This window comes from Mus musculus, chromosome 4 (assembly GCF_000001635.26).
Source record: "Mus musculus strain C57BL/6J chromosome 4, GRCm38.p6 C57BL/6J".
Taxonomy (NCBI): domain Eukaryota; kingdom Metazoa; phylum Chordata; class Mammalia; order Rodentia; family Muridae; genus Mus; species Mus musculus.
The window spans coordinates 98,575,209-98,601,877 of record NC_000070.6 but is presented as its reverse complement, the minus strand read 5'-3'; the positions used below and the strand labels follow the sequence as shown (position 1 = coordinate 98,601,877).

At 42.2% G+C, this 26,669-nt stretch overlaps 1 protein-coding gene and 1 long non-coding RNA gene across 13 annotated transcripts in view; both read right to left on the bottom strand.

The window, feature by feature from the left end:
- The window catches only part of Patj (PATJ, crumbs cell polarity complex component), a 324,044-nt gene that overhangs the window by 117,726 nt on the left and 179,649 nt on the right, over positions 1–26,669 (bottom strand). For all 12 annotated transcript variants that reach the window (XM_006502704.3, XM_006502705.3, XM_006502699.3 and 9 more), the window contains one exon: positions 9,854–9,945. In XM_006502704.3, coding sequence (XP_006502767.1) covers positions 9,854–9,945 — 92 coding nt within the window. The remainder of the gene's footprint in view (positions 1–9,853; positions 9,946–26,669) is intronic.
- Positions 13,869–22,351, bottom strand: Gm40210. Its single transcript, XR_867949.2, has 2 exons — positions 16,901–22,351; positions 13,869–16,862 (listed from the first exon to the last, which is right to left on the bottom strand). It is a non-coding gene; the product is annotated as a predicted gene, 40210 (long non-coding RNA).

The window sequence follows — 26,669 nt, the reverse complement described above, 5'->3', positions numbered from 1 at the left end:
TTGCGAATCACCAATCTGATAAATGGCTAATATCTGGAATATGTACACACTCCCATAACTCAGAAGCAACAGCAAAACAAACAACCTGCTTGGAAAAATTGGCAATAAATGTGGTGCTGGCTAGTTTTATGTCAAATTGACAGAGGCTAGAGGCATCTAAAAAGAGAAAACTTTAATTGAGAAAATGCCTCCATAAGACTGGGCTATAGGTCGTTTTCTTAACTATTGATTGATAGGGGAGAGCTCAGCCCATTCTGGGTGGTGTCAGCCTGGGCTGGTGGCCCTGTATTCTATAAGGCAGCAGGGTGAGCAAGTCAATAAGAACACTCCTCCATAGCCTCTGCATCAGCTCCTGCTTCCAGGTCTCTGTTCTGCTGGAGCTCCTGTCCTGACTCCCTGTAGTGATAAATATGATGTGGAAGTGTAAGCCAAATAAACCCTTTGCTCCTCAAGCTGCTTTTGGTTATGGTGTTTCATCACAGCAATAGTAAGCTTACTTAAGGCAGATGTGGGCAGTTCTCCAATGAAGACATAAATAGCCAAAAGTATATTCAAGGTGCTGAACACACTGATCACAGTGAACGCAAACTGAGACCGCAAGGAGGCGTCCCCTCAAACTCACTAGGAGAAAAACAACGCAGTTAATAAACTGGGAAAGGTGGGAGAATTGGAATCTTCTGCATCATTGTTGGAATGGAAAATGGCGAAGCTGATACAGAAAATGATTGTTTCCCCAAAAGGTCAAGACAGAAGGGTGGGGGTGACTCAGCAATTACATCTGTAGGGCTACATCTGAGAGACATGAGGTCTCAAAGAAGGAACTGCACGACTGTGCTCATGGATGCATTATTTACAATAGTTAAAAGGTGGACTATAAATACAGCATATTCAAATAGTAGAACACCATTAGTGTGAAAAAGGAAGGAAATTCTGACACATGGTTGCAATATGGATGAGCCCTGAAATCTATGCCAAAGGAAATAAGCCAGGTGGGCAGGTCACCTACTACAAGATTCTGCTTACACAAGAATCCTGTACAGTCAGCTTCAGACAAGGGAAGTGGAATTACCATGAAACACACCTTGGGGTGTGTCTATGAGGGTGCTTTCAGATCAGAGCAACCAAAAAGAGGAGGACTGCTATGAATGTAGGTGCCACATGGAATAGAATGGCCAGTGCGAGCAGATGCTCAGCAGTCACCAGTGTCTGCTTCCTGACTGTGGGTGTGGTGACCAGCTGCCTCAGCGCCTGCTGCATGCTCTCCCTGCCATGATGAACTGTACCTACAAACAACATAAACCTTTTCTTTAAGTTGCCTTCATCAGGAGTTTTGTAATAGCAACATAGAGAGTAACTACCACATAGAGATTCTCTCTGAAAGACAGCACCGAGCATAGCTTTATTCTCTCCACTCTGAATGCAGGCTGGGAAAACCCACACGTTAAAGTTATGTTACCATAAGCCAAGCACTAGGAGATGATCCTTCCTACCAGGAAGCAGCATTGACAAATCCTGCTTGGAGACCATTGAGGACCACAGCAATCTCATGCCAAGCCAGTGACAGGAGTCATAGGAGAGCCGCAGGGGACGAAGACCTCATCTCATGTATGAAGGCTAACAGATCCAGAAATCCAGGCCACACTTGTGACAAGGAAAGGCACATAAGGAATTGCTGTGGTCCCCGGAGTCTGCTCAGATTCACCTGCCTTCATGGCCTCCCAGGTCGGTCATTAGTGATGAAATGAACTTGGAGCAACTTAAGCAAAACAGACTTTCTTGGGAGGGACACTGGAATCGCACACTATAAACAGAAAGGCCATAGGGCCAGGTGTGTACCAGCCAGGAACTAATGGATTTCTAGAGGAAAAAAATAAAGTCTTAAGCAGGATGTTGTGACAACAGGACCACACCCTCTGGGGACAAAAGCCACTCATCTAAGAGGCTTCCCATTGCCTGCTTCCATTCTAAGCCTAAGGCAGCACAGTGCCCTAGTGTAGGTCACATGAATTCCCACTCTCCACACGTCAGCACTGAAAGGTGGTGTTCCTCCAGCCTTTATGTGAAAACAGCCATCTGGGTTTACTAGGTTTTGTTTTGTGTGTGTGTGGACGACCATCACAGGAAACGAACGGGGCAGTTTCTTATTCTTTATCACACCCTGTTTAATAGCTATTATTTACATTTTCACGACAACGAGCTAGAGCTCAAGCCCAGCTCCTTCATGTCCTAGGCGACTGCTCCACTCACAGCCCCAGAGTCTAAATGTCAACTGAAAGAAAAGCTGATCACACTGTCCCCAGTGGCCTCATAAATAGGTTGTGAACACCAAGGGTAGAAACGAACAAATAGAGTCATAATTCCTACAAGCTGACACCCCCCAGCACTGTCAGGGAGTGGGAATAGCAAGAAAAAAAGAAAATGATTTTCAAAGACACTATAAATTCTTCAAGGAAGGTGGAGGTGGGAGTGTAGCTCAGAGCACAGTGCTTGCTTGACATGTGTTAAGTTCTGTGTTCAATCTCTAGCACCATGTTAAAGAAAAGAAAAAGGAATGAAAAGAAAAGATGGAGTTAGCCCAGTCTCTACACTTAAAGTTTGCTGAATTCATGTGATTCATGTTCATGAATGGTGCTGTAAAGACAGCTCCTTACAGGATTTGAAATCACACACACACACACACACACACACACACACACACACACCTCAATGTTCACACATGATGACCAACACCCAGCCTTTGGTTTTTGTACAAACTTGCTTCCTTGTGCTTTGGGTCCCAGCTAAGCATCTCTCCCTGTGGTTCCTTTCCAAAGGCCCAGAAGGCTACAAAGTGAGAGTTTTTAAAAGCAGGAATCCAAGATGACTGTTTGCATGGGCTCGGCCTCGAGAGGGCTGACATTCATATGAACTTTAAGCCAATATCATCTTTCAGGAATATGTGCAGGCCACACTATTTTGAATTGCCAAAACAAGACATATGTGCAATCGATACAGCAGGGTGGCTCCCATGGTGAGCTCACTTTTATACTGTAGGGCCTGGCAGCTAGCACTAAATCTTCCCAAGACTTCCAGTTTCCTGCCTCCTTTAGCCCCAGGAGTTTTACACAGTACACATTTTCCACACATAATTACATAATGGAGACTGAGTTCTTATACATGACATTTAATTTTAAATAGTCAGGGAAGGCATGACAGGAGCTACAGACAAGATCATTAATCTCCTTGGCTCCCCTTACACCACACACAGCTATTCATCTCAGCATGAATATAGCCTCTTGTGTGTAAGCTGGCTTGCTTGTGTAGAGGGGAAAGCATAAAATGGACCAAGAGCCTAAATTGTAATATGTATCCAGATGGTGAGGAGGTGAATAACTTAGTAAAACAAAGTCTGTATGTTTGTGACTCAACATAATCATATATAAATATATACCGGGGTAATATGTAAACTATGGATACTCACACACAGCAACTCAGAGTCCCCAGCAAATAATCAGGTCAATTAACATGAATGAATACATGTGTTAAGGGAACAGGACATGGTTGTGATAGGCGCAGGCATCATTACAGACTAAGGGACCCAGTTAACTAAAACATGACACGTAGCATATTTTAATAGTTCCCCTCCCCGAGTGTTGACCATACTCCAAAGCCTGTGGCCAGTTCTCATTTTTATTTCAAAGGTAAATAAATTTGAAAAAGAGTCACGGAGGTATAAAAGCCACTAACTTCTGTATAATGGAAAGGTTTCAAAAATTAGTAATATCTAAGGTAGGAAATGTTTCCAAATAGAAGCATCAACTATAAAAAATACAGTATATATAAATGCAGTTCCAAATCAGATAGCCAGTGCTAGTGATACAGGGTTTAATCATATCACTGGTGCTGAGATGACTCAAGAGTTAACTTGCTGAAATTTCATAAATTGACTTTTAGTTCCTCTAGAACCTGGCTCCCGAATGGGCAAAATCCGGGTTCTTAGAGTCTGAAAGTGGCAGGGCACGAGGGGCTGAAAGACGTGTGTGCAAGTGAGTGCTGAGGCAGACGATCATGAACATAAAATGCTACAGGATCTGTGATGCAGAGCCACTGTGGATAGATGGACGCTAACCTCCTGCATTACTCATATGGGTAACATGTATGTGCAAACCTGGTACAACTCTACCACTAATGTTCCAGAGGCCAGGAGAAGTGACAGACACAAGAATATGACAGAGCTCTAGCCAGTACACCTGTGACCACCACGAACAGGTCACTGCATAGGAAGTAGATGCAAATCTACCAGGGATCTCCATTTGTCCTATACAGATCTGAAATATTTCACTGACATTAGGATTCGCTGTATTAGATGTTTCTCTGCACACTCCTTATTAAAGGTATTATATTCCTTATTAATAATAATAGGCAAGCATTACTTAACAAGTAAGCTAAGGATGGGGATTTGATCCCTTTGTTTCAGGAAATAACAACATATTGTCTTTTTCCCGGTGCTTATACATCATGATGTAATGAGAGATTCTTACAGCACAAATTTGCGTTGTGTAACAGTATCACTGCTGGGGCAGCACAAGAAGTGCTAGTCAGCAAGCCTGACAACGCAAGTTCCACGGCAGGACCCACATGGTGGAGGGAATGGACTCTCACAAGTTGTTTTCTAATCTCTACATGATTTCTACACTCTTGCTGTAGAAAAACCACCTGTATGCCCACAATATACATGCACAAATACACAGACACAGACACCATCCTAAAATTAAACACAGAGGAGAGTGCATTTTTGTACCATCTCCTTTCTGACTTCTTTTAGGCCCTTTCTCCCATCCTTCCTAACCTTTCCTACCACATTCACAGATGTCCCCACATCAGCAGACACGGCTGAGCCCACAGGCAATCATGCCCATTTATACTAGGAAACAGACTAAGCTCACACAGATGTGTATAAACAGCTGGATTCTAAGTTCTGGGATGCTGGACCAACGTTTCATCTCCTAATTTTCATCTGGGCTCTGGGGCGGGGGGGGGCTGGCGTTGAGTGGCGAACCTCTTTCTACTTAAGCATTCTCAGAGGGAATATCTCCTTCCATTTAGACAAATGAAAGTTTAATTCAATGTCTACACATAAAATACCAAATACAAAGCAACTCAGGCCAATAGTCTGGCTGTCAGCACTGCACAGATCTCTCCTGATTCAGTTGAAGCTCATTTCCCTGTAACTTTAAAAGTGAGTACGATAAGAAAGTGTACAGAATCACTCCTACAATCGTCTTCCTTCTATAAGCCTATTCTTTTGTGTGGCTTCCTTGCCCCCCAACTTTTGGCAGTGTTGGAACTAAAACCAGCAACCTCCACAAACCCACTGGACAAGCACTCAACCACTGAGCTACCCTGCCAATCCATTTTTGTTTTTCTAAAAAAGTGACAAATCTTTCAAACATACTAATATGGAAAACATTGTAAGAAGCTGAAATTAGACCGAGAATTTTGAATTACATACATATATTTAAATCCATATTTAATAAATTACTATGGTTTTCACTTTGGAAAGGAATCTAGAGCTGCTTTATGGTAGCCAAAAAGGAATTAATTCAATAACATTTTCTAAATGGCCAACAGATCCTGGGAATTATATAATTTAATGACCTTCAATAACAGTACATGCTATGGTCTGTTTATTTGTGTCCCCAACTTATATGCTGAAACTTAATCACTATGGCAGCAGTGTTAGTTAGGGGACTTCTGGGAGAGATCTGCTCGTGGAGGCAGGGCTCTCTTGGGGTTCTTGCTCTTATAAAACAGGAATAAGGAAGCTCTTTTGACATGTAAAGAACTAGTAAGAGGCAGGAAGCAGACCCTCACCATTCACCAAACCTGCTGGTACTTTGACCTCAAGATTGAAGAATTAAATCTCTGTAGTTTACACCCAGTTTATAGTACTTATTTTAATAACAACCTCAAAGGAACACATTAGAACAAACATTTTCAATGTGCATTGATAACACAAGTTGCTTAATACCACCTTAGCAAAACAAAACAAAACCAACCAACCAACCAACCAACCAACCAACCAACCAACCAACTAACCAACAAACAAAAAAAACCCTCAAAACTATCAGAAAACTGAGCTGATAGATCCTCTTCTCTGTTGAGACTCTACACAGCTCTGTCTCCTGTGGTTAACTTCACATTGCTTCAGTCTTTCTTTACAGGAGGAGGAAGGTTTTGACTTCCAAATACTTTCCTGCATGAAATGATTTCCTTTGGACCATGCTCCATTTCCTTTCTGCTACTTTAAAGCAGAAGGCCAAGAACTGGCAATAAGTGCTCTGCCAGTGCTGAAAGAGGAGTGGCATGTTGATAACAACACTTGTAACTGCAGCCAAGGCCATGCACTAAACAGAGAGCCGTGTGCTTTTGTTTGCTGCTATAATAAAATACAAATACAAACACGTATGTAATATAATTAAATAAAATACCCAAGGCTGGGTAGCTTATAAAGAAAAGACATTTCAGCTCATGGCTTTCTTTTCAATGGAAAAAATATTTTCTCATACAATATGTTTCGATTATGTTTTCCCTTTCCTTAATTACTCTCTACTGATCCAAATTTATGTACTTTTCCTCTCTCTTAAAAAACAAACAAATGCAAAAACCAAGAAACACCACCCCTCAATAGAAAATCAAACTAAATAAGCAGAAGACGAAAAGATAAAAAGTGTTGAAACAAAGCAAAATTCTAGAAAAATACACTGAGCTCGTTTTGTGTTGGCTAAGTACTCCTGGGCATGGGGTCTGCCCTGGTGTGTTTAATAAACTCAATGATACTGTATTAGAGACACTGATTTTCCTTCTGCCAGCGGGTACCAATTGCAAATAACTTCTTGGTTAGGGGTGGAAGCACACGTTTCCTCTTCTTAGTGCTGGGACCCCATCTGGCTTGAACTTGACAGGTCCTGTACATGCTGCCTGTCACTCTGAGTTCATAAGTGCATCAGTCTTGCTGTATCTAGAAGTCACTGCCTCCTTGGAGTCATCCATCACCTGGCTCTTACAGTCTTTCTAACGCCTCTTCCACGTGGATCCCTGAGTCTTTTTTGTTTTGTTTTTTTGTTTGTTTGTTTGTTTGTTTTTTTTTTTTTTTTGGTTTTTTGGTTTTTCGAGACAGGGTTTCTCTGTATAGCCCTGGCTGTCCTGGAACTCACTCTGTAGACCAGGGTGGCCTCGAACTCAGAAATCCGCCTGCCTCTGCCTCCCGAGTGCTGGGATTAAAGGCGTGCGCCACCACGCCCGGCTGGATCCCTGAGTCTTGAGGGGAGGACTTTGATGAACATTTATAAGACAGTGCTTGAAAGTCTTGCACTCTCTGCACATCGCCTACTTTGTGGGTCTTATGTTAGTTCCTACCTAATGCAAGAAACAGCTTCCCTGATAAGGGTTAGCTCATGTTTTTAGAAGATGAACATCCAAACAGCATTGTGCAAGCTGTGGTGAGGGACTAGAAATCCTTGTGACAGTTTGTAGGAAAGGGAGATGCAACATGTAAAAACAGGAAGCCAGAGAGTGATCCTGGGAGCAGGCTAATTGTTTTTTTCTGTTTTAAATCTTTGTGGTGCTAAGGATGAACTCATGCATGGGAGGCAGTGTTCAGGATGAACCCAACAGCCTTATGCATGGGAGGCAGTGTTCCAGATGGACCTGACAGCCTCATGTGTGGGAGGCAGTGTTCCAGATGGAACTGAGAGCCTCATGCATGGGAGGCAGTATTCAGGATGGAACTGAGAGCCTCATGAATGGGAGGCAGTGTTCAGGATGGACCGGACAGCCTCATGCATGGGAGGCAATGGTTCACTAAGCTACAACTCCATCCCAAGTGCATTTTTTTCTTTTAATTTTTTTAATTGTATTTTGACTGTATACACATGAATGCAGGTGCCTAAGGAGACAAGAGTGACACTAGATTTTCCTGGAGTTGAAATTATAGCCAGTAGTAAGTGGGCAGATCATAGTAAGTGGGTATTGGAAACAAAATTCTGGTCCCATGGAAGGGCAGTACCCCCTGAGTCATCTCTCTAGCAGGAAGCTACACTTTTATAAGAACACACTTTGAAGAAAACTAACTCCCAATCTAGGAGAAATGCCTAAATCATCTAAGGGCAGTACCCAGTGACTCACCAACTTTTAAGCCCCTCTCTCAGTGGTCCTTGTCTTTAACATGACCAAACTGGAAACTAAACCTTTCAATAAACTAGCCCTGTGAGACACATGAACAGTCTTTAAGTCCAAACCTGTGTGAATTTCTTTCAATGGACAGCTTAGCCTTTTCAGTGACTGATCTTGCTTCAAGTCTGCTGAAGTTATTATCTGCAAACTCTCATTTCAAACACCTGACAATTGGAAGAGCAAAGAAACCCCAGAGAAAGTATTGTTGAGCAAGTCTCAGGAGGCAGCTTAACGCAGTGACACACAAGAAGGTCTCCCCTTTGCAAGCCAGAACAAAGGAAGAAAGAGCTGTTAGGTGAGAGAAAAGGATGCAGGAGGGTACTCAGTTGTACCACTGCCCAACCTGGGAACAAAACTCGCCTCAGGGCCCAGTGGTCTCAGCAATGGTGAGGTCTCCCTGATGGTAATTAACAAGAAAGGGGAAATAACCATCACTTTCACCCTAAAACGGCAGCCAATATTCTCTCAGCCCTTACCCTACGCTTCTTATCATGCTGACCATTTTATTTGTTCTACAGTGCTGGGGATGCAACCCAGGGCCCTGAGGATGTGCTAGATCCTGGCAAGAGCTCTAGCAGCTTGATAGACTTTTCTGTGTGCTCTAACTGTTGGTACTATTGAGCTGTATCCCTATTGGTTTATTTATTGTATATGAGTGTTTTGTCTGCGTGTATGTGTACCATGTGCATACCAGCTGCCCACTGAAGTCAGGAATAGGCATTGGATTCCCTGGAACTAAAGGTACAGGTACCGCATGGGTGTCTGAAATTGAATCTGAGTCCTTTGCAAGAGCAGCCAGTGCTCTTAAGCATTGATTCATCTTCACAGCCCATAATTTAAAAAAAATCTGAAGCAAACAAATGAAGGAGATGAGGTGTCCATTTTAAAACTGGTAATGGAAGCACAGGGGAAAAAGACACCCAGAAATATTTAACAAACGTGGTTACTTACACTACCTACAAATTATTCAAACTTAATATCATTCCAGTTAAATAACAGAGGTTTAAGCTCAGCTTTTGATGATATAGAAGACTGGCAACAAGATGGACAGACTCCCACCTCTCACCTACAAGCACTGTAGGAGCTCAGGCAGTAGGTTGGTGAGGCAGGAGAGTGTGGAATCACAAACACTGCAGAGCTGGCTGACTGGGCTCCAGCCCCCACCAGTGCTGTTTTTCTTTACAGCATCTCATGCAGCTCAGGCTGGCCTCCAGCTCTCTATGTATACAAATATGACCTTGAACTTCTGACCCCCAACCCCTGCCAATTGCTTGGATTATAGGCACACAGTGGTGTTGAGATGAAGCCAGGATCTAGCACATCCTGGCAGGAGTTCTACCAGCTTGATACACTTTTCTGGGTGCTCTAACTGTTGGTTCTTTCATGAAGACAGTAACTGATCAGTAAATATCAACCCATGATGACAGGAGTGAGCGGCCTCCAGTACATCCCTAAGGATGTAAGCATGCAGATACAGCTAAAAGCTGAAATACAGAGAATAGTAAACTCAACTACCAAGTCTATCTCATGAAACACAGAAACAAGAAAATTCCTACACAAAGCAAAAATAAAATACTAATGCCAGTAATGGTCTCTGACGAGGATACTATGTCAAGAAAAGCAGGTCTATTTTTCTTACCTAATGAAAACCAGTTTGACCCTGGTTGGGGCAGTCTTAATAATGGCAGATGCGTTCTGATGACTTCTTCCATAAAGAATCTGATTGTTTATCTGTTTGAGAAAAAAAATAAGAAATACTTGTAAAATTACAGCCCGAACATTTACATAATGAATAAACATATAAAGGTATCTATGTATATACTTGCAATTAAAACATGTCTTTACTTTTATGTGTGTATACAATTCACTAATGGTAAAAGTCTCAATATTCTTTGTACTAGAGATTCACAGGGCAATTCTAAGTAACTATATAAAGTCTCCTAAATTCAACTGTGGCTATAGTTAATGAAGGACCAAATTCCTTAACCCTGTTGCTAAACTTTATGAGAACAGTAGTTGAGCTTAATGCAAAGTTTTATGACAGATACTTCATTTTCTATAGTTTTTCCAGATTCCTAAAGAATGTAGAAAACAGACCAAACTGTACTATATATGGAGCTCTAGAGGGCCCATTAAACATGGTCCTGAAAGTGTGTTATGGTTATTACACAGAATAAATTTTGTCACCACAGGAAATAAATATTATATACCTGTTCAAAGTTGACTTTTTGACCAAGTAATTACATAGGACATCTTACTGTAGACAAACAACTAGTCATCTGTTCATGTCCAAGGTGTACTAAGATTATAATCTCACTGGTGCTGCGGATTGGTTCTAATGCTCTGAATTAATCCAGCTCCCCAAATCAGGAGTCTGCTTGTCCAAATGCTGAAGGTCCTTGTCCCTAGTTGGTTTTTGATTATCAATAAAGCGCCAATGGCCAATGGTTGGGCAGGTAGATGGAGGCAGGACTTTTAGATTTGTGCAGGCTACGAACTGGGAGGAGAGATTGCCATGTCTCGGAGGGAAAGGGATCAGATTTAGAGCTGCTGAAAGAAAATCATCCAAAATGGAGGTCAGAAGGAATGCGGCCCCTGGAAGGGCTGCCCAGAAGCACCTTGGGCAGGAAAGACTTAGGAAGCTGCCCAGAAGGAGCCAGGGCAACAAAAATAAATTATATAGAAATAGAGGGCGTTAGGCCAGCAGGAGTGCTGGAGGAAAAGAGTACTCGCTGTGGGGAGGATTAGAACTGCCCAGCTTTTGAGCTTGTGTGTGTGTATTGTCTTTCATTCACAACTCCAGTTAGCTCTTGGGGGGGGGGTGTGGTCATGTGTGCAACCTGTCTTGCTGCTACAGGCTGGACTCACCTAGATTTGATAGAACAGTAGATCTAAACTATTTTCCTTGCAGTTCTTCCCACTGATACATTATGATAATAACTATAATTATTCTCTTATACCTTCCATATAATTCTGTTTTCCCCATCTGTTTGATAAGTAACTAATGACCTGCATTGTTATGTTAACCCTGTATAACTGTGGCTCTGATAACATCTATCATCTTATGGTTGGTACAGTACACTCAACGATAGGTACTCAAGGGATGAGTCTCTTGAAATTGGTGCTTAATCCATCTGCCCTTGATGTCTCTATTAGGATGAATCTGACGACACAATTGACGTATCTTTGAAAACACTGTTTTCATTGAAGTGGTTATGGTGAGAAAGTAGGAGGAAACACACTTCAAAGGGTGGGATCAAAGTGGAGAACTTTTTCTTATTGGCTTAAAGGAAGCCAGTCCACCCTATGCCTAAGGCTATCTGGCCATGGCTATTGGGATACTGCTTTTCTCTGTCTTTTATTCTATCTGGTTTTGTTTTCTTATTCTCCTCCAAGATCATTAGTCTCAGAAATGCATGGATCCCCACACTCCCAGTTATCTGTGCCACGCTTTCCTAATGTCTAATGGAATTCAAGCAGCTGCTCCCAAGTGGACCTGAGAACTATAAGAAGAAAAGCTGTCACAGTTTAGGATGGTCCTCTTGGTATTCAGACGCTCATCTTTTCTGCTGTTAAACTTCAGTATTCATGAATTTAATAATGTGCTTATATCCCAGATTATCAATACTATCTATCACACTAATATTAATGTACAAATACTTTCATGGTTTTATTTTTCATACAGACAGACAGGCAGACACATATACACACACAGACACACGGAAACAGACAGACAGGCACACTGACTTTCCCATTTTCCTTCTTGGTGCTAGAGTTTAAAGTCAGGCCCCTTCATGCACTAAATATGTACTGCTCAGAACACAGTAGGACACCAACCTAAATAATATCTTCTCTAATTGAGTCACCAGGCAAAGGATCTAGAGTAATGTGAAAAGCTCTGACAGGACAGTGCCATGGCTGCTGTGCCCATAACTGTGGCCTTGACTGTGGTGGCAGCTGCTCACTGGCAATGTTTAGGAAGTGCTACACAGTGGAAAACACAAGTAACCAAAGACACAGCGGAATCTGACTTTACTAGATTAGATCTAGAAGGAACACTGAGACTTCTAGGCAAAAAAACAAAATCAAAACCAACCAAAAAGGCTACAACAAAGCCTTCTTTTTCACTTTAAAAATGATGTAACTAGGGACTAGTAAGATGGCTGAGTGAGTACTTGCAGCCAAACCTGAAGATGTGAGTTTGATACCTGGTACCGTCATGATGGAAAGTGGGAACAGACTCTCATAAGCCATTTTCTAACCTCTATACACATGTGTGTATACATACACACACACACACACACACACACACACACTCAGCTGCAAACAATCTGTGTGGAAATTAGAGTACCAATCAATGGGATTGGTATTATAAGACATGATTGGGTAGACATTCCTGTAACCCCAACACTAGCAAGAGGTAGTGGCTAGAGGATTGTGAGTTTGGAGAGAGAGAGGGAGAGAGAGAGAGAGAGAGAGAGAGAGAGAGAGAGAGAGAGAGAGAGAGAGAGAGAGAGAGAGAGAGAGAGAGAGCCTCTACTATCTGAGGGTTACAGCAGTGAGGAGGCAGTCTGCTGACCAAGAAGGAGGCTTCCCCAGAGTCTAGTGCTATGATTTCAGGCTTCCCAGCCTATTGAACTGTGAGAAATATGTGTGTGTGTCAGTCACTTCAGCCACTTTGGCATTTGTTATAGCCACCCAAAGTGACAAAGACAATTGCTTGAACTAATTTCTATTCTTTGAAACTAGTTATTTCCATTTATGCACTTTCTTGTCATTCTAAATATCTACAATAACCTATATTCTCTTCAGTCTCAGAGTCTGAGGTGCTCAGACTTTGCCTTGGCACACAAACAGAAAAAGAAAGAGGGAACAGACTTTCTGCACAGAGGAGATTTCTATTAGATATTTTAAAAAAGGATTTATTTATTTATTATATTTAAGTACACTGTAGTTGTCTTCAGACACTCTAAAAGAGGAAGTCAGATCTCATTACGGATGGTTGTGAGCCACCATGTGGTTGCTGGGATTTGAACTCAGGACCTTTGGGAGAGTAGTCAGTACTCTAAACCGTTGAGCCATCTCTCCAGCCCCCTCTATTAGATATCATCATCATCATCATCATCATCATCATCATCATCATCATTGTACTGGGGTTTGAACCTAGGACCTCTGACATGCCAAATAGGTACTCTACCATTCAGTCATATCCCCAGCCAAATCTTTCTCTATGTATATCTCCTTACCTGCCTACCTCTGTCTGTCTGTCTATCATCTATTAATGTCTGTCTATCTATCTATCTATCTATCTATCTATCTATCTATCTATCTATCTATCTATCTATCAACTAGTAATTTATAGACAAGGCCTCACTATGTAGCCTAGGCTGGTTTTGCCAGTGTGATGCTCCTGCCTCAACCTCCTTAGCACTGAGATTTAAGGTGCTCATCACCACATGCCCAGTGCCATCTATGTGCCTGCCTAGCCATTCTGGTTTTCTGAGTTGCTTTTGGGTTCCTCAAGTTTTCAATGACAACTGGGGACTTCTGTGTCTTTCCAGATATTAATTTCTGTTTCAGCTCTTGACCCCTGGCCCCAGAAAAAGCAACAATAGGCATATCTGTGTGAGTTAATTTTCTTCCAGGCTCTGAAACTCAAATCCCATTTAGGAACAAATTACAGCAACTCTGGATTCCAAGGCCCCATACAACAGCCATGTCTGCATTTTCTAAGCTGGTGAGTCATACTGCAGGTTTCCAGGCCACCTGACTTCCCACTCAGGGTTTGCCTTCTGCCTCTGTAGAGAGAAAGAACAAACCCTCAGTATGAGGGCAAGCCTGACCGGGATGGGAGAACTGGTTGCAGTATTTGTAGTTTGCAGCCAAAGTCGAATTGGGGCTAATCCAATACAGATTTAGCAAAAGTAAATGGACAAAAATGCCTTCCTACTGCAGCAGAAACTTTCACTTTTAAAGTCTTTAATGAGATTTGTTTTAATCAAATTAATTATGCAAAACTATTAAAGAGATAAGCTTTTAACTACTCTTACTTTCCCCCAGTTCATTTGAACAGGAATGTAAATTGATGCTGAAAAGCAGCTCAATTAAATCTATTCAAATGACATATCAAATTGAAAGCAAAACTTAATTAACTTAAGCTAGGGTTGAAAATATTAATTATACAAAATTAACATTTAGTTTAAGTAACAGATTTGCCCAAGGTTTGAACATCGTCATAATTTATTACACTCAACAATCCCCTTCCCATTCTTTCTTCTGCAAAGAAAATTGGCATATTATACAAACTGTAAACTGTTATTAGAGAGCTGAACTGAACTCACACTACATGAGTGGCTGGTAATAAAATCAGAGCCCTCCCCTATCTGCACTTGGAAGTCCCTTCTGAATGTCATATTTTAAGGCATTAGAATCAATACTTTCACTTTCAAAATAACCTGAATACAAACCACATGGAAAAAAATCAACACATTATATTTATAACCATCAACCCTTTCATATTTTTTGGTGTTGAAGATCAAACACAGTACCTAGAATATGCTAGGCAAGTGCTCAGTCACCAAAGAACATTCCAGATCTTTTCAACTTTATTTTGAGATAGGGTCTTAATAGATTGCCTCAGATTACAGGTACACACTACCATACCCAGCTTTCAGTTAACTCCTGGATGAAAGGTTCCATGTCTATGGATTTATCCTAAAAAGGCTAAAAAACGGAGGCATCAACATGCCAGCACAGCTATACTTTTAGTCAAGAAGAAGTAGGAAAACTGCAGAGTCTCCTAATCTGTCATGGTGACAATGGAAAGGACTGAGGAAGGTGATGTGTATAGATGTGTGGTCATGAGATCAGCAGTGCTGAGTGGGAAACACAGCAGACATCATGGAACCACTTCTAGGTTTAAAGTGTCTGTTTGAGTTTAAAGAACTTGCTCTAGTGGTTGTGCTCTGTGGGGACAGTTTTCTGTATCAGTATTTTAAAACATTTTTGTCACATTTTATTTATTTTGTGTGTACAAACACATACATGTACATGTCTGTCATGACAGGAGTGTGAAGGCTTTAATGTAGTCCTCTCCCTCCGCCATGGACTCTGGAGACCAAGTTCAGGTCACTGAGTTTATGTGGCCAGAGCTTTCCCACTGACCATCTGCTGATGGTGTATGCCAGGGAGGCCAGGGAGGCCTGTGAGCACGGGTAGGGAGGTCGATGCAGGGCTGCAGGCTGGAAGTTAGTCTGGGCTACATTATGACATCTGTGTACAAAACCCAGGTTTGCAATAATCAGCAGATACTACAGAAAAAATAATCACATTCGTTTTTTCCTTAAAAAAAGGAAAGAAAAAGAAGAAAAGGCAAGATGGGTGTGTGTGGTTCCTGTTACCTCACACAGCTGGAGGGGCTAAGTAAACAGTGTAGTCTACCTCTTAACAAGAACTGTTATTAATTCTGAGGAAAAACTGCTTCCCCATTGAAGATACATCAGCAGCACTTTTGAGGTATGTGTCTTTTTGTGTTTGCACATGTTCACGTGCACTTGTGAGTACATGTGGTAGCCAGAGGTCAACCTGAGCTGTCTTTTCTTGAAGGACTCGATACCGTGTGTTGAATGATTTTGTTATTATTTGGTTGTCTGTGGTGTACGTGCGTGCGTGCGTGTGTGTGTGTGTGTGTGTGCATGTGTGTGTGTGTATGTGTGTGTGTGTGTGTGTGTGTGTGTGTGTGTGTATGAGTGCCACAAGTGCTAGAACCGTTGACTCCCTTGGAGCTGAAGTTATATGCAGTTGTGACTCGTGTGATGCGCTTGTTGGGAACCCAATTCTTGTTTCCCCAGAAGAGCAAGCCCTCATTCTTGATGTGTCTCTCCGGCTCCACACCTTGTTTTTAGAGAAAGGTCTTTCACTAGGACCTGGGGTCTCTCAGTAGGCTAAGCTGACTGGCCTGTGAGCCCAGGGACCCACCCTCTGTCTTCATCTTCTCCGTACTGGAACTACAGGGCTTGTCACCCCAACTGACATTTTACGTGGTATTGAGGACCAAACTTAGGTCCTCATGCTGATATGAGAAGCACTTTACCAGCTGAGCTGTCTCTCTAGCCCAGGCATAAATAGTATTCTTAGCCAGGTAGGCAAATAGAACTTAGGTGCTTAGTGACCTGGAATTTCTTTACCAAAAATATCAAGTCAGGTGTGGTAGCATAAACAAGTGATCTGTGTGAGTTCAAGGCCTGGCTTAGTGTACAAAACAAGCTACAGGCCTGTCAGAGATACATAGTGACACCTAGTCCCAAAACAACCAAAACCAGAAGGGCAAATATAGAGAACAGGATAAGATGTCCTATAGCAGTAATGCTTACCCCAGGGTTCCCTTCTTTCTCCCAAAAGCTGACCTGACTAGAAATCTACCCCGATTCTCAGTTATTATATTTTCCTCTTGAATTAAAAATGCTTTCCTTTATATGTCCCTTTATAGACACAGTAAAAAACTCAATCAGCAAGATTCTCCTAACCCACCCCCTCAGGGTTCCAGTTTCTCTCTTTTTAGAAGTGTTCCAATCGTATCAATATTGTGCATATAGTGTGTGTCTGTGTGTGTGTGGCTACATGCACAGGTGCACACATGGTGTGATCACCTGCACAGGTACACTTATGTATCACATGGTGTGATCACCTGCACAGGTACACTTATGTATCACATGGTGTGATCACCTGCACAGGTACACTTATGTATCACATGGTGTGATCACCTGCACAGGTACACTTATGTATCACATGGTGTGATCAGCAGCACAGGTACATTTATGTATCACATGGTGTGATCACCTGCACAGGTACACTTATGTATCACATGGTGTGATCAGCAGCACAGGTACATTTATGTATCACATGGTGTGATCACCTGCACAGGTACACTTATGTATCACATGGTGTGATCACCTGCACAGGTACATTTATGTATCACATGGTGTGATCAGCAGCACAGGGACACTTATGTATCACATGGTGTGATCAGCAGCACAAGTACACATGTGGAGAACAGAGCACGACTTACAGGAGTGGATTCTCTCCTTCCACCTTGGGTTCTGGGGATTAAACTGAGGTCATAAGGCATGCATAGCAAGCCCTTTACTCACTGAGACACCTCCATGGCCCCAGTCGCTCATTTCAACAGTCACATTATTAAAAACCTGCCCTGCAGAGGCGCCATGCCATCATTTGCACCTAAGAACATTTAGCACATACCTCATATGGTCTAGCACTGCCCCTCAGCCAGGCTGTGAGACAGGCAATTGGTCCTGTGTTGGTGTATTAAGGACATGGAGACTCACACACTCAGTGTCTTATAAAACAGTTTAAGGTATGTAGTGATGCTGCCAGAAGGCAGGCTCAAGTCTCCAGTTCGCACAGCCTTGAGTAAGTCTGGGGCCACTGGAGCATGCAACAAGCATGCCCAGTGAGTGGCAGGGAACTCCCTCGGCTTCTCTTAATCCTTAATGTAATCAACCATCCACATCCTATCCCCAACCAACTCCCAACCTTGGCAAAAAACTTCCCCACCTCCCGATTCTCATTCTGCTCTTTGCACGGCCAAGGTAGGAGAAATTTCGAGCACTAACCAGTTACCCAGCCTCACTCCTGCTCCTGTAAGTAATTCTAGTTACCCAACACAAAACAAAAAGTACAGGAAGGTAAAAGGAATAGAAGGGGACTCAGTGGGAGGAGATAAGAAAGGGTAATGGGAAGGGAGGGTGGGTAAGTGTTATCAAAATGTCACATATATGTGTGAAAATGTCCTAATGAAGTCCATTACTATGTCATTTAGGATATGCAATAAACCTTTAAGAAATATACTCAATTTATTAGGTTGGTTACAGTCTGGTAGTATATACGTTTACCAGTATGAAAGATAGGAATAATGTCCCTTACATACAATGGACTCACATAACCCCGATACAGTTTTTACTTTCTAGGGTTTCAGATTAAATGTGACCTGAAGATATTTGATGAAAAATTCCAGAAATAATTCCTACTTTACAAAAGCCGGTGTTTTGGGAGCTAGCGGTGGTGGTTTACCCCTTCATCGCAGCACTTGGGAGGCAGAGGCAGGAGCATGTCTGCGTTTGAGGCCAACCTGGTCTATAGAGCAAGTTCCAGGACAGCCAGGGCTACACAGAGAATATATCTTGAAAAACAAAACAAAAAGATTTTGAAATTTACATACAAAGACCGTGTCTTTGTAGAGCCCACCCCTCCCCACAGGCTGGCATCACCCTCCCAGCAGTCCCCTTTCCAACTTTCTGTCCCACAGTTCACTCTCGGGTTCTGCATCATTCCTGCTTCAACCCATGGCTGGAAACCAGCCCTTTGTGCACTGCACATGCCTGCTGCCGGCTACTCCACTATCAGGTCAAATACTCTCAGGCAGAAACACTTTACTTAATAACTGCCATAAGCCATAAAACATTATGCTAGTGACTCAGATATCCAAAAGAATCATAAAATGTCCCCTTTGGGGGAAAACAAAATAATGCATTTGCGCAGAAAACTCATTTGTGAACCTTGTATTAGAATACCTTTGTCTAGCTGTTATACTTCAAGAGTTACTGTTAATATCGCACTCTACTTAGTGTATAAATCCAACTTTGTCATGGGCATATATGTATAGAGGGCAAACGTAGTATAAACTGGGTATTGGGGTTGATACCTGTAATCCCAGGCTATGAGGCTAACAGGACGACTGACCTAAATTTGAAGCCAACCCGAGCTACTTAGTGAGTTCTAGGTAGGTCAGCCTGTACTCGAGAGACCTTGTCTAAAAACAAAACAAAACAAAACAAAACAAAACTAAACTAAACTAAACTAAACTAAACTAAACTAAAACAAAGTAACAATGACAATGGGGGTATGAAAGGCCTGTACTGCACAAGGTTTCAAGCATCTTTGAGGAGTCTTGCTATGTACCACCTGGGGTGAGGGTCACATTGCATGATTAGCAAAGTATAAATGCCCATTATGTAAATGAGGCAAAGACCACAAATGGATTGTGTGTGTGTGTGTGTGTGTGGCCAACTTAACACCTTTCAGAATAACCCCAGCCATCGAGTATTTTCCCAGGCTGCACCTCAGTCTAATCACTAAGATAGCAAAGGAGGAACATGCAGAACAAAGGAGGACAGAAGAGCAGAGCTCAGTCACCCCCAGTCACGTGGTGGGACATGGAGAGGAACTACAGAAGCCAGAGGCAAGGGCGCCCAGCTTCCAAATGACCTGATCCCTGTTTTCCTTAATGATCTCAGTCTCTTCCATTCTTGATCCTTAATTTTACTGCTAACTTGGCTGGATTTAGAATCACCTAGGAGACACATCTGAGAGGTTAGTTCTAGATAGCTGTAATTAGGGAGGAAAAGATCCATTCTGCATGTGTCTGGAACCATCCCATAGGTAGGGTCTTGGAATCGAAAAAAGAGGGGCCGGGTTTGAAAAGATAACCCAAATACTAGTAGTCATCTCTCTGCTTCCTGATTGTTGGGAACACATGTCCAGCCTCCTCACCTTCCTGCCCAACATCTCTGCCTACTGAAGGGCTATATCCATTTAAACCACAAACCAAAACAATCCTTCCTCCTCGAGTTGCTTTTATTAGGTATTTTTTTATAGCTACGAGAAAAAATAACTAATAATACACCTTCATTTTTACTTTGTTTTGTCTCTAAGGGCTTAAGATAATTTGGCTCACTGTAGAGAGCTCAGAGCTTTTGTAACAGCAATAACGAGGAGCACAGCAATCAGAAATAAATGATCATTATTCCTTCCAGAGAGTGGTAAGAGTAGAGACTCGAGCCAGAAGATTTCTGTGACATAAAGACAATGAGGCGCAAGTAAATAATTCAAAATTCCTCCCGTAACAGGCTGCAGTCAGAAACTGAAACGGCAAAAATAGAACCAAAGCCTTCACAGCTGGAAGCACAGACAGAAAGAATCAGGACACTCAACTTGAACTAGGCTCCACACAGTAGTTTGTTTCTATGCTGAAAATAAACCCCAACTCTATAGGCGAAACGAGGGCAAGGTTTTCAATTATGAGGTTCAGAAGCTCACACACTGTGCACAGACAGGATTGCCTTCCTTCTGTGCTTCTTAACAGACCGAGCACGGTTTTATCAATTACATTCTTTCCTTAATGGGCCTAGAGTGGTGTTACATATTGAGAAGATGGGTAATATAATATGTAGCTGCAGTGTGAGAAACTGAGGCAGGATAGAAAAGCAGAAATGTTCAGGGTGTACAGGAAGGAAGAGGAGCCTTTCACTTGAGCGTGGTTGAGTCTTTTACCAGCTAAGTCCAGAATTTTGGCACAACTAACTAATTTGGTGTAAAGAGTGCATACATAGGCCTGGCACGATGGTGCACACCTCAATCTCAGCACTAGGGAGGCAGAGGCAGGTAGATCTCTGTGAGTTCAAGCTAGCCTGGTTTACATAGAGAAGTCCAGGACAGTCAAGGCTATATACCAGTCTAAACAAGAAAAAGGGGGGGGGGGGAGTTTACATATGTAGAGACAATATTCCCATTTCACAGAAGCATTTACAATAATAATGTTGCAGTAACAACTGACCATGCTTAAGGCTTAAGTGCTTGGCACCTTTGAGTTTAACTCTCCCCCCATCCCCAATATACTTCTAAAAATCCTACCTATGTATTTCTAAAAATCATTCAAACAAGATTATAAACTTTGTTTATAGTCAAAACTTGTCTTAATTTTCTGTGACCTATTAAGTATTCTTTTGACTTGTCAAAAGAAAAATGAAAAAAAAAAAAAAAGGGGGTGGTGGTGGTGGTGTTTCTCTGAAACTCTTTAAACAAAGAAAGTAGCTTCAGAAGCCCTAAATAAACAGGTTTGCTGCAAACAGACTAGTCCCGAAATATTCCCTGCATGGGAGTCAAGAATCTCAGTCTTATCTCAGTAGTATTCTCTGAAAGAAGTCAGGTGGTTACAGGCAACAGCTGTGACTTTTAGTCCAATATGAAACTCTATTAGATGTATTAACCTGTTCTGAATTAACTGCATTTACCTACACCTGATGCATTTCTCACTGTTATGAAGAATACTGACATATGAAAAAATACTCTGAAAAAAGCAACTTAAAGGAGAAAGGGTTTAATTCTGACTGAGAGCGTCTATTCTGTGGGAAATGTATGGTAGCAGGCAGGAAAGGCATGGGAGCAAGAGCAGGAGGCTCTCCCACTCAGGAAAGGAGGTGGGCTATAAAGCCTCAAGGCCTACCCCAGTGACCCACTTCTTCCAGAGAGGGTCTACTTGGAAGATAAGGTCTCTCGTTGTAGCTTTGGCTGTCCACAAACACTCAGTATAATACAGGCTGAACTAAAACTCAGAAATTCACCTGCCTCTGTCTCCTAAGTGCTGGGATTAAAGGTGTGTGCCACCATGCTCAGATGAGGCTCCACTTCCTAAAGGTTCCACAACCTTCCCAAATCATGCCACTGGCTGGGGACCAATTGTTCAAAAAAGTGAACTTATGGGGAGTGGCAATTCACATTCAAATTATACCCTCCCAAATTATAAGAATTTAATCCAAAATTATGAAAGACCGCAGTGTTAGTCAGAAAAGCTTGTTGATCCTGCCCATTCCTGCCCCAGTCCACTTGCTGCAGGATGGGAGCTAACTGTGCACCTAACTAAGGTTGCTGTGAGTTGACTGAAGATGGATGTGAAAACTGAGCAAGTCTGGCAGGCATTAAGGCTTGGTATGTGCCCTGGACACTTGATAATGACATGCCCTTCCTTCATACTCAGGGATCCATCCACCTGTGACAGTGCCAGGAAATAGCCAGCAAACTCACATAGCGTTGGTCACAATGCTGTGGTGACCAGGGCCTTGTACTCACTCAGCCATCACTATGTCCCCTGTGAGCTTTTTAGGCTGCAAACAGATTATTTTAAGGAGCGCAAAATGGGATGACTTTACCTTGGTATGTGTGAAGGTTATATTTAGGACCTGCTCATAATACTTTTTTATGTCAGCTTCAATCAACCCATTTTAAAAGAGCTTTTAGGCTGGGCAGTGGTGGCACACGCCTTTAATCGCAGCACTCAGGAGGCAGAGGCAGGTGGATTTCTGAGTTCGAGGCCAGCCTGGTCTACAGAGTGAGTTCCAGGACAGTGAGAGTTACACAGAGAAACCCTGTCTCAAAACACAAAAACAAAAAAACAAAAACCCCAAAAAACATAAAAAACAAAACAAAACAAAACAAAAAAACCCAAAAAAGAGCTTTTAGATACTAAAGCTTTTAGATAGAGCTGTATGTTGAGATAAGGTCTCTCTTTACAGTCCTTGCTGGCCTGGAACTCACTCCATAGACCAGGTTGGCCTTGAACTCATAGAAATCTGCCTACCTCTGCCCCCTGAGTGCTAGGCATGTGCTGCCACAGCTGTTCAAAAATGTAATATATTCATATCTGAAGTGTCAAAGCTGTTGTGCTGTCACACTTTCAAAGTCATTGCTACAATAAAAAACCAAAACAAACCAAAACCAAAGCAAAGCAACCTGGTCAATGAATTCTGCATGACTAGGTATTAAGTCCCTGACTATCAAAGTATCATAGAGAAACCATAATTTTATTTCAATTTTGAAATCCTTTGCTCTCTCTATGGCTCAGGCTACTCTTTCTATACCGGGAGGTTTTATTAATAAAGAACCTTAGGGCAAAGTTATTTCATTCTAAAATTCTTGATAAACACACCCTGATGTGGTGTGGATCTCATGAGTGTACAGAAAGAGCTTTTATCCCATGGATGCACACACCTAGTAATTTACTCACTAGCTTCCAAGCCCCATTCCAAATCACACCTAAGCTTTCCAAAAGTTCTCAACTATACTCTGCTGGCAAGGAGCGTACAGTATGGGACAGTGTGGACAGCTAGAGAAGACAGCACGAAGCAGTGGGGAGCGCCTGGCTCAATCCCTTCATGTCTATGTTTTTTTCCCATGAAAACAATATCACGAGACAAGATCTGAACTCACCCCTAGATTTATGTCTCTATCCAACTAGAGCAGGAGGTACTCACACCCTTTCTTTTCCATTGTGCATGCACTGGACAGGATTCAGTGTAGACTCTCCTGCCTGCAGGTGCCTGGCTCAAAGACAGCATCTCATACTTCTACAGCTCCACAGAGCAGCCTAAGCCACTGTGCCATCAACTATTCCTCCTGCTTTGGCTTTAACCTGACAGACCATTCAGACTCCCTGCACAGCACCATTAGCCCTGTCTTCCCACGCCTGCACTGTAGGGAGGGTTATAAATAAATCCTATATTCATATGACAGCACCATGCCCCAGCCTTCACATTTTCTGGGCCTAATTGCTCTGGGAAAGCCAGTGCTCTGGAGTAAGCCTCATTCTGTGTACATGGTAATTATATGCTAATGCCTTTGGAAATTAATTCAGTAACCCCCCACATTAGAATTGAAAGGAAGGGTAAAGGAGCTGAGATTTAATCACACTGTCTTCTGGGAGCTTAAGAGAAAATTTCTTTTACACATGAACTGTGCCATCGGCCCACAGAACTCACTGGCTATTCTACTACAGCAATGCCATTGTGCTGCGGAGCCCATAGGCTCCAAGTCTGTCACATTAAGAGCTCTGGGAGAGCAGCAGAGCAGCAGAGTTTCTAACTTAAAAGGAGACAAGATGGCTGGGCGCCATGGCTTACGCCTTTAATCCCAGCACTTGGGAGGTAGAGGTAGGCGGATTTCTGAGTTCGAGACCAGCCTGGTCTACAAAGTGAGTTCCAGGACAGCCAGGGCTATACAGAGAAACCCTGTCTTGAAAAACAAAAACAAACAAACAAAAAAACCCACACACACACACAAAAACAAACAAAAAAAGGAGACAAGATATGTTTTTGATAATTCTTTCACTTCTTAGCTCAATTTCAGAGTCTTAAGCAAGCGAATCAAGTATAAATCATGGGAGGCAGTGAGCAAAGGAGTAATGTAACAGTTATGGCAAAGTATTGAATGGGATGATGAGCAAGTAGTGGAACTATGAAAATAAGCAAGACACATAACTGTGCTCAATTCAGGGTTAAGGCCATAAATATAAGTGCATTTGGGGTGGGAGTTAGCAAATACCCATGGTTGCTTCATTTCTTAAAGGCCATTTGCACAATGCAGTGTCTCAACCTTCCAGTGCTCTGCACTGTGCAGGGTCATGCTGGCTTCTAGCTTTCCTGATACACATCATTAAATTGATTTCCTATTCTTAGCAAGTAAGCACATTCCAACTCCTATTCCTCACATATTAAAGGAAAATGACTTCATTTTTTTCATGAGCTATAAAAAGAAACCAGGGAATATTTTTTCCACATGAATTTATTTTCTGTTATCCTTGACCTAAAGTCAAACTGTTGCAAGAGAAGATGGATGACAACTGCACAGGATCTGAATGTTTGCTAAGGTGCAAATGAGATTATTTAAGGAGTAAGACGGCCACTTTGCTCTGAGATGATGTCAGAGATACTAGTGTAAATAAATACAAACTAAAAAGACAGAAATACACAAAAATGAGAGTTTTGATCCTATCAATTAAAGCATGCCAGATAAAAGGCAAAACCTAGCCTATCACTTTCTGTCATTAACTTTCAATGGAGGGGCTGCCCTGAGGTGATGCTGTCCAGCACTGCACTGTTCAACACTGCACTGCTTCCTGTGTGAGAACAGAACCCAGTGCATCCAATGCCTGCTACGGGACAGCCCGATTTAAGGGTCTGACACAAGCAATGCCAACTATGAATCCAAATAGGCTGTGAGCAAAGCAGAGATATTTAATAATAAGAACAGTGACGGAGCTATAGTGAGAAGTAATATGAACAAATGGTAGATCTCACAATGATGAAGACAAAGGGAATGTCATTCAGATCAGGGAAAGGCCATAAAAACAAACATTGTGTACCTTGCATTTATTTATAGGTGTTTCAGGAAGATATTTGCTAAATGGTTTGAAAAAGCTGAGGCTGAGGAAAGATGGAAGGTAGATAATAAAATCTGTGTCCCAATATATTTTTATTTGTTGGCACTTGCTAGAAACTGGAGCATCTTTGGGTGAAATAGAGTTGACATGGGAGGGGTGGGGTGGCGAACACCGCAGCCAGTCCCACAACATCCAGAAGAAGATCCACTACCAGGTGCTCTAACACGCCCAGGATCATAAGATCAGAGGTGAGGAGGACACAACATCTGCCCCAACACCAGAAGTAACTGGGCCTAGCAGGACCCTGGTACCCAGGAACACTGCCTGACCAGTGGCTCTGGATCCTTCCAGTCTGAGCTGGTGCCCTGAGCAGACCTTGGGTACAAACTCCGCAGCTAGTCTTGTAACACCCAAAGGAAGCTCCAATCCCAGGCGTTCTAACACACCTAGGACCACAGGATCCTAGGAGCTTGGTCACACCAGGATCTCAGGGTCCCAGAGGCAGCTTGACTCCCAGGAGCCCTGACACATGGAGAATCTCAGGATCACAGGATCCCAGAATTACAGGATCCCACAGACAGCTGAACTCTGAGGAGTTCTGACACAACCAGAATCACAGAAAGGACAGGCTCCAGTCAGATATATAGAGGGCAGGTAGCACTACAGATAATCAGATGGCGGGAGGTAATCGTAAGAACATAAGCAACAGAAACCAAAGTCACTTGGCATCATCAGAACCCAATATCCCACCATAGCAAGTCCTGGATATACCATCACATTGGAAAAGCAAGATTCAGATCTAAAATCACTTTTCATGATGGCGATAGAGAACTTTAAAAAGGACATAATAACTCTCTTAAAGAAATACAGAAGAACATAGGTAAACAGCTAGAAGCTTTGAAGAGGAAACACAAAAATCCCTTAAAGAATTACAGGAAAACCACAATCAAACAGGTGAAGGAAAGGAACAAAACCATCTAAAATCTAAAAATGGAAACAATAAAGAAATCACAAAGTGAGACAACCGTGGAATTAGAAAACCTAGGAAAGAGATCAGGAGTCATAGATTCAAGCATCACCAACAGAGTACAAGAGATAGAAGAGAGAATCTCAGGGGCAGAAGATACCATAGAAAACACTGACCCAGCAGTCAAAGAAAATGCAAAATGCAAAAAGCTTCTAACCCAAATCATCCAAGAAATCTAGGACACAATGAGAAGACCAAACCTAAGGATAATAGGTATAGAAGAGAACAAAGATTTCCAACTTAAAGGGCCAGTAAATATCTTCAGCAAAATTATAGAAGAAAACTTCCCTAACCTAAAGAAAGAAATGCCCATGACATATAAGAAGCCTACAGAATTTCAAATAGACTGGACCAGAAAAGAAATCCTTCCCATCACATAATAATGAAAACACCAAATGCACTAAACAAAGAAAGAATATT